This window comes from Otolemur garnettii, unplaced genomic scaffold (genome assembly GCF_000181295.1).
Source record: "Otolemur garnettii isolate 467f Iridium unplaced genomic scaffold, OtoGar3 scaffold00129, whole genome shotgun sequence".
Taxonomy (NCBI): domain Eukaryota; kingdom Metazoa; phylum Chordata; class Mammalia; order Primates; family Galagidae; genus Otolemur; species Otolemur garnettii.
In genome coordinates this window covers 247,108-255,235 of record NW_003852524.1, presented here as the reverse complement: position 1 = coordinate 255,235, position 8,128 = coordinate 247,108, and the positions used below count along the sequence as shown (strand labels likewise).

Sequence of the window (8,128 nt, the reverse complement as noted above, 5' to 3'; positions counted from 1 at the left end):
GGCTATATTATACAAAAAATTCACAACAGGACTGCTGTTCTGTAAAATTGTATGTACTAATAAAAACTACATTCCTTTAATTTTTTCTTTTGTAAAGTTGGTTATGCATAAAGGCAGTTAATATACAGTAATACCTAAATAGATGGGTTAAAGATTTTTTTCAGTAAGAAATACTGGCTAAAATATCTTCAAAAAAAATTTTTTTTCAAGAGATAGGTTAGGTCTCACTCTCTAACCTATTAGGATGTGTTTTTTTTTTTTAAATTAAGCTTGTTAATTATTTAGTGCTAAGTACTTTCTAAATCCTTTCACCATTCCTAAACCCATTTAAAATTTTTTTTTTTTGAGACAGAGCCTCAAGCTGTTGCCGTGGGTAGAGTGCTGTGGCATCACAGCTCACACCAACCTCCAACTCCTGGGCTTAAGCAATTCTCTTGCCTCTACCTCCCAAGTAGGTGGGACTACAGGCACCGCCACAACGCTCAGCAATTTTTTGGTTGTAGTTGTCATTGTTGTTTGGCAGGCCCATGCTGGATTCAAACCTGCAAGCTCTGGTGTATGTGGCTGGCACATTGGCCGCTTGAGCTACAGACACCAAGTCAAAATTTTTATTTTTTTTAAAGGAAATTTTATGCCAGGTATAGTGACTCACTCCGATAATCTAAGTACTCTGGGAAGCCAAGACAGGAGGATCCCTTGAGCTCAGGAGTCCAAGACCAACCTGAGCAAGAGTGAGACCCCATCTTTACTACAAACAGATTGAAAAAAAAAAAAAAAGAAAGAAAAAACAGCCAAGCATTTCGGCTGGTGCCTGTAGTCCAGCTACACAGAAGGCAGATGCAGAGGATCAACTGAACCCAGAAGTTCGAGGTTGCTGTGAGGTAGGCTGGAGTCATGCCACTCTAGCCTGGGAAACAGAGTCAGAATCTGTCACAAAAAATAATAATAATAATTTTAAAAATAAAATAAAAATAAATTTTAAACCTGACAATCTGCCATTAGTACTAGCGATTATACCACCTAATGGTGGCTGAATCCTAAGAGTTAAGTGCTAAGTGTAAAGAAAATCCTTGGGCTCAAGCCTGTAATCCCAGCAACTAGGGAGGCTGAGGTAGGAGATCACTTGACGCCAGGAATTTGAAATCAGCCTGGGCAATGCAGTGAGACCGCATTCCCCAAAAAAGATTTTATAAAAGGGAAAATCAGCTGGGTATGGTGGCATGTGCCTATAGTCTCAGTTACTCAGGATGGTGTAGCAGGAGGCTCACCTGAGCCTAGGAGGTTGAAGCTATGGTGGATCTATGATCATGCCACTGTATTCTAGTGCAGGCAACAGAACTCATCCTTTTTTACTAGTAGCATTTAAATTTTTACAGACAAGGATTAGAAATGAGGATATGGAAGAAATCTAGTTACTATAAATATATTAAAAATGAGAAGACAGGTTAAAGAAGATGGGCAGAGCTTAGGCAAAAAACTCATTTTGTAAGTGGAAAGAAGAATGAAATTTTAGAGTCAATATAATTAAAGAACTGGTAGAATTTTACAATTGAAACAAAAAGAAAAATAAAAACAAAATTTACAGTGAAGTCAATGTCCATTTATTTGTACCGGGTGAATTATGAAGCTGGATATTTAAGATACTGGAGACTTAATTTTTTGGCAAAAATAGACATTTTTCTGTTTTGAAAGTCTTAAATGTTAAATGATAAAACAATATCTATATTTTAAATGATAAAAGAATATCCACATCCATTCCACATAATTAACTAAGTTAAAATGATAAAATTATAGATGTTAGTGCTCATCATAAAACATGACTAACATTTCTTAATGATATAATACATTCTTCTACAACAACAATTAATTTTTAGGAAGAGTTTTCTATTTGTTAAATATAACCTTTAAATGCTATTTTTAAAAATTAATACTATAAATAATTTCAAAATCTGGGTAAAGATTCACTTAACAGCAGTAACACATGAGTGATACAGTTGTATCCCACAACCAATTTTAACACTAAACAGTTACCATGTAATCGGAAGAAGCAATGAACTCCACAGTTGAATTCTGAACTTCTGGTCGTTTATGAGGTTCTCCATAGGATCGTGTAAGGGGATTATACATGAATTCTTCAGGAACTAGATAAGAGGTAGAAATCCAATATACAACTTGTCACTAAACACATATACGCATGCCTAAAAATAAACAGCTTTATCACCAACGTTTATATGAATATTTTAATGTCAAAAATAAATTGTGTAAGCCCTCTTACACATGTGAAATTTACTAAATGTAGAATACAAATGTCTTAACACAGTAACTAAGAAAATGCCACGAGGGCTATATTAACCAGTTTGATGAAAATATTTCAAATTGTATATAAAACTAGCACATTGTACCCCATGACTGTATTGATATACAGTGTTATGATTTAATAAAAAGAAAATAAAATATAGACCAGCAGTGGCTCATACCTATAATCCTAGCACTTTGGAAGGCCAAGGCAGGTACACTGCCTGAGTTCACAGATTTGAAACCAGCCCAAGCCAAGGCGAGACCTTGTCTCTAAAAATAGCTAGGGCTTGGCACCCATAGCTCAGTGGTCAGGGGACTGGCCACATACACTGGGGCTGGTGGGTTAGAACCTGACCTGGGTCTGCTAAACAACAATGACAACTGCAACGAAAAATAGCCAGGTGTTGTGGCAGGCGCCTGTAGTCCCAGGTACTTGGGAGGCTAAGGCAAGAGAATCGCTTAAGCTCAAGAGTTTGAGGTTGCTGTGAGCTATGACACCACAATATAGTGAGAGACTGTCTCAAAAAATAAATAAATAAAAATAGCCGGGCATTGTGATGGGCACATATAGTCTCAGATACCTGGGAGGCTGATACAAGAGAATCACTTGAGCCCAAGAGTTTGAGGTTGCTGTGAGCTATGATACCACAGCACTCTACCAAGGGTAACAAAGTGAAATTCTGTTTCAAAAAAAAAAAAAAATACAGATCAGAAGAATAAAAAAAACTTATGTTCTGAAATCATGTGAGTAAACCAGGACATAAATAACCTTGCTTCTTAGACTTGTGTCCTATTAATTATATCATGACAGGGGAAAAAATAAGACAATAGACAGACACATAAACCTGCATGCATCCATATACACTGGCAAAGACCTACCTGAGCTGAATGACCAAAGGTACAAACAAAGACAATCTCAACTGTGGGGCGCAAGCATAATCTGCATAAGCTCATCTGCACAAGCATCATTGTTTCTTTTATGAGTATTATTTGTATTCTGCCCTTACTGTCACTCTCAATGTCCCCTTCGTCAGCCAAAATGAAACATTCCCAGCCCTAACCTGTATTCTCTTTGCTAAAAATGACATAAAAGTTTTTTTGAAAGTAATGAGGAGAGAAACCAGGTAATGACAAAAATGTATTAAAACATTGATTTTACGAATCTGAAACTCACCATCATTAACTCTATAGCACAAATTGCATTTCCATCTACGTTGATCGATGAAGGATACAAAAGGGTTAATGTAAGTTCGACAAGATCGGCATCTCACAATGGTATTTGATGTTATCACTGGTAATTGCTAGAACATAAAGATGTTGTTGTAGTCAGAAAAAGGGAAAAACACACATGCTGCTCTACTCCCAATACAGAACAGCAACCCTAATAGTGCTTTTGTGTGATTTTACACTGAAACACGTCAATAAAATCCAGTGATGGGCTGAGCAGCACAAATAGCTATCAAATTTTCTTTCTCTCTTGCCATGAACTGTAAGAAAACACTAAAGTCATATTAAATGTAACAACTATGACTAACAAAAAAAAAGCCTGGTTGCCGAAGGAAATTAGAGTTCATCAAGACTCACACAGACTGAAGAATAGTAAGAAAGAAACATCTGCCTTTGTTTTTGTTGACTGCACTTGGTACCAGGATTATTAGGCACTGCTTGTCACACAGCCACAGGATGGCTGCTGAGGTCAGAAGAAGGCCAAACACAGTGTGTATTTTTTTTTTTTCCACAGTGTGTCTTTTTAAAAAATACATTCCTATGCTTAGTTTGGAAAAGGAATTTTATATTCAATACAGAAAATTTAGAAAATATGAAAAAAGATTAAGAGATCATATATTATGTACCCGAGCTAATCCCATTTTAATCTATTTCATTCCAGCTTTTTTCTATCTACACATGAACATTTATATCTTTTTAAATTTTTTCACATATACTATTTTTATTACCCAACTACATATTCTTTATATAAAAAAAATAAAAATCCAGGAAATACAGTTAACTAAAAATGAGAAAATAAAATATTACTCAGAATTTTATGTCCCAGAGGATGTCACTGTGAACAATTTATTGTATATACTTCTAGAAAGTATCATATAATATCTGTATTTAGCGGAAAACTCTTATCTGTGTATACAGGAAATTAACTATCTTGGTTTAGAGATTAAGATTGTAATAGGGCAGAGCCCATAGCTCAGTGGATAGGGCACCAGCCACAAACACCGAGGCTGGCGGGATCGAACCTGGACTGGGCCACATAAAACAACAAGAATGGCACCAAAAAAAAAAAAAAAAAAAAAAAAAAAAAAAGCCAAGTGTTGTGGCGGGCGCCTGTAGTCCCAGCTAATTGGGAGGCTAAGGCAAGAAAATCGCGTAAGCCCATAAGTTGAAGGTTGCTGTGAGCTGTGATACCACAGCACTCTACTGAAGGCAATAGAGTGAGACTGTCTCAACAACAACAAAAAAGACTGTAATAGTATTATAAGTAATTAAAATAGTACCTATTGAATGAACAAATTCTGATACTTAATGCATCCTATACTTATTTTACTTTCTATTCATTTTGATCCTTTCCATAGTTCCTAGTAGGAAAGTAAGCTCCATAAAGAAGCTTACTGACTTTTACATCCAGCATCCAGCACGACAGGTAGTTAAATTTTTTGGATGGATGAGAGCAAAAGATACCCAGTGCCAATATTAAAGGTAGAAAACCACAGTAGTAATAAAGTATACGGGAGAAATGCAACTTATTAAGTATAAATAAAACATCTCTGAATAAAATTATTTCTGAAGTTTAAAAAATTAGGTATCCACTCAACATATTTGCATGAAATATCAGAAGTCTGTATAAAAATCTACCAAGCTAGGTATTAAACCAAGTAGACTGTAGAAACTTACAAGTAATGTTTTTATTCAACAGATCTAAAGTGCTTGACTTTCTCTATTACAAGGTTATTTAATTTGCTAAGGAATAATCAGACCATTTTCCTCTCTAATTGAACAGTATTATTGGTTCTTAAGCCTAAATTAGGCTGTTCAAACTTTGAAAACTACTGATCTTTTAAAATCCAACTCAGATTTCATCACTTATAGAAAATTTTTGCCACTGTACCCACAGAGAATCATTTCCAACAGAATTTGATTAATTACATGAATTAACATACAGCACTATAACTATTTGTTTTTATATCTTCCCCTGTCAAATAAGAACTTGTTGGGGGCAAGGTTAATGGTTTAGTCATCTGTCTATCACCACTGCTTAGTTCACAGCCTGTCACAGAACAGGCACTCACAAAATGTTTGCCGAATTGAATGTGACAGAAATGATTATTTCTTAATTTCAAACAAGAGCAAGAAAATTCTAAGACACAAAATCTAGGTACTTTGTTCAGAGCATACTTATCAGTACCCACAAACATTTTAAAATGTTACTACTTTACCGTTAGGTCTCTGAAGGGATGTAACAACAATCCTAAAGGAAGTTTCGCTTTATTCAGTAAAGCCTGTGTCTGTGGAATATTTGTCAAAGTACACCGAAATGAACTGCAAAACACACAAACACCACGAAGAACATTAGCGATCAGAGTAGGAACATCTGAGGTCATAAGTGAAAATCATTTGGGCATGTTATCGTAACTATAAGCAGGAAGGTCCTGATTAAACAGGTATATGTGTAATATATGTTGAAAGACATTAAAGATTCAACATGGTGGAAAAGCTCAACACATTCAGGAACAGACAATTACTCCATTATGACTAGCCTGCAGGACATGAAGCTGGGTGGGGGAGTAAAATCATGAGTGAAAAGGCCTCCTTTTTTTTACTGATTTTTCTTTTAATGATGCTGTTCCTGCCCCCTTTTCACCTGTTAAAACTCCCACTGTTATAACAAGACTCATGAAAGTTATCACTTCTTCTGAAACCACCCCACCCCATAGTTCCCCAAAGTAGAGGGAATGGCCTTTTCTTCTGTGCACAGAAGCGCTCATACTTCTATATCATTAAGTCTGATTTGCTTTAGTTGGCTGTGTATCTTGCTTGTCTTCTCCACTTGAGATCGGATAGTTTTGTCCTTACATCACCTTAGCATTGTTTCCCTCATAGAGACTTTAACAAAGTTAGAAGTTAAGGTCAACAGACAGAATAACAAAGGAGCAGCCAAAGCAGCAAGCAGCAAGCAGCAGAGGTACTGGAAACCAGGAATTCTAAGGGTGGTTAGTATTATGCAGAGATACACAGACATCTATTTATTCCAGGCTTCATGTTTCTTAAATACACGAGGCCTGTTCGTGCTTCAAGACCTTCTCATCTGTTCTTCAAGCAGGTTGGAACACTCTTTTCCCAGAGGGTCACATGGCTTGCTTTCTCACTTGATTCACATCTCTACTCAAATGTTCACCCCTTGGGAAATCCTGTCCAGATTCCTCAGTTAAAGAGTCACCCTCTACTCTTGACTCTCTCCTCAGCTTTACTTTTCTTCATTGTAATAACCTGCCATTATGTGCTATGTGCTCTGCCAACAGAGGTGTCCAATCTGTGGCCTGTGAGCCACATGTGGATTACATGAGGACATTTTTGCTTATCTGTGGTGGCGGATATCACAAAAATTATGCACATACTTTTCTTTTTTCATTTTACTCATAAGCTTTCGTTAGTGTTCGTGTATTTAATGTGTAGCTCAAGACAATTCTTATTCCAGAAGGCAGCAGAGAAAAGTGATAGGGCACCCTGAGTGTCTTCCCTAATGCAAATAAGTTTTGAACTTTGTTTTATTTATAATTCTATCTCCAGAACACAGAAACAGTGCCTTGCACTTAACTTTGAAGGCATTCAGTAGTTACTGAATTAATAATTTATCTTAATTTGTAAACAGTATTATTATTTTGGTTTTTTGTTTTTTTTTTTAATTAAGACAAGCTCTCACTCTGCTCCCCAGGCTGAAGTGCAGTGTTGTGATTCAAGCAATCTTTCTGTCTTAGTCACCTGGCTAATTTTTAAAAATTTTTTTGTAAAGATGGGGAGGGATCCTCACTTTGTTCTAGACTAGGCTGGTCTTAAACTCCTGGCTTCAAGTGACTCTTGCTGTAGGCTTCCAAAAGTGTTAGGGTTAGAGAGAGGTGTGAACCACTGCATGTAGCCACTATTATTATTCTTGTTTTACTGTGTAAAAACCAAGACTTCGAGAGGTTAAATAAATGGCACAAACTCTCATAGCTATTGTTTTTTTTTTTCCTTTTTTTGAGGCAGAGCCTTACTTTGTTGCCGTGGGTAGAGTGCCACAGAATCATAGAGCTCATAGCAACTCAAACTCTTGGACTCAAAAGATCCTTATGCCTCAGCCTCCTGAATAGCTGGAACTATAGGCGCCTGCCACATTGCTTACCTAGTTTTTCTGTTTTAGTAGAGACAGGTCTCATTTTGTTTAGGCTGGTATCCAACTCCTGAGCTCCACCTGCCTTGGCCTCCTGGAGAGCTAAGTACAGGCCTGGCCTGTCTTATAGCTACTTATTAGTAAAACTATTAAAAAAAAAAAAAAAACCTAGCTCTGTCCAACTCTAAAGCCTATTCTCATAATTACTCTTTTTCATTTTCACAAAAGGGATATTTTCAGAAAAAACACATAACTGGGCAGAGCAATACACACCATTCCCCTACTTATGGGGGATCACATATGCATACACAAACACTACGTTCACCTACTGAGAGGATGCCTAATCATTCATACTTCAAAGGCCATAATCCATAAAAACATGATAGTAGCTTACACTCACAGTAATGGGCAGCTATTTTCAACCTGTAATCTCTGATGCCCTACACTGATAAA

At 36.5% G+C, this 8,128-nt stretch overlaps 1 protein-coding gene across 3 annotated transcripts in view; it reads right to left on the bottom strand.

Annotated features, from left to right (window-relative positions):
- The window catches only part of SEC24B (SEC24 homolog B, COPII coat complex component), an 80,521-nt gene that overhangs the window by 26,253 nt on the left and 46,140 nt on the right, over positions 1–8,128 (bottom strand). For all 3 annotated transcript variants that reach the window (XM_023518189.1, XM_023518190.1, XM_023518191.1), the window contains 3 exons: positions 5,745–5,847; positions 3,473–3,599; positions 2,032–2,141 (listed from right to left, as the gene is read on the bottom strand). In XM_023518189.1, coding sequence (XP_023373957.1) covers positions 2,032–2,141; positions 3,473–3,599; positions 5,745–5,847 — 340 coding nt within the window. The remainder of the gene's footprint in view (positions 1–2,031; positions 2,142–3,472; positions 3,600–5,744; positions 5,848–8,128) is intronic.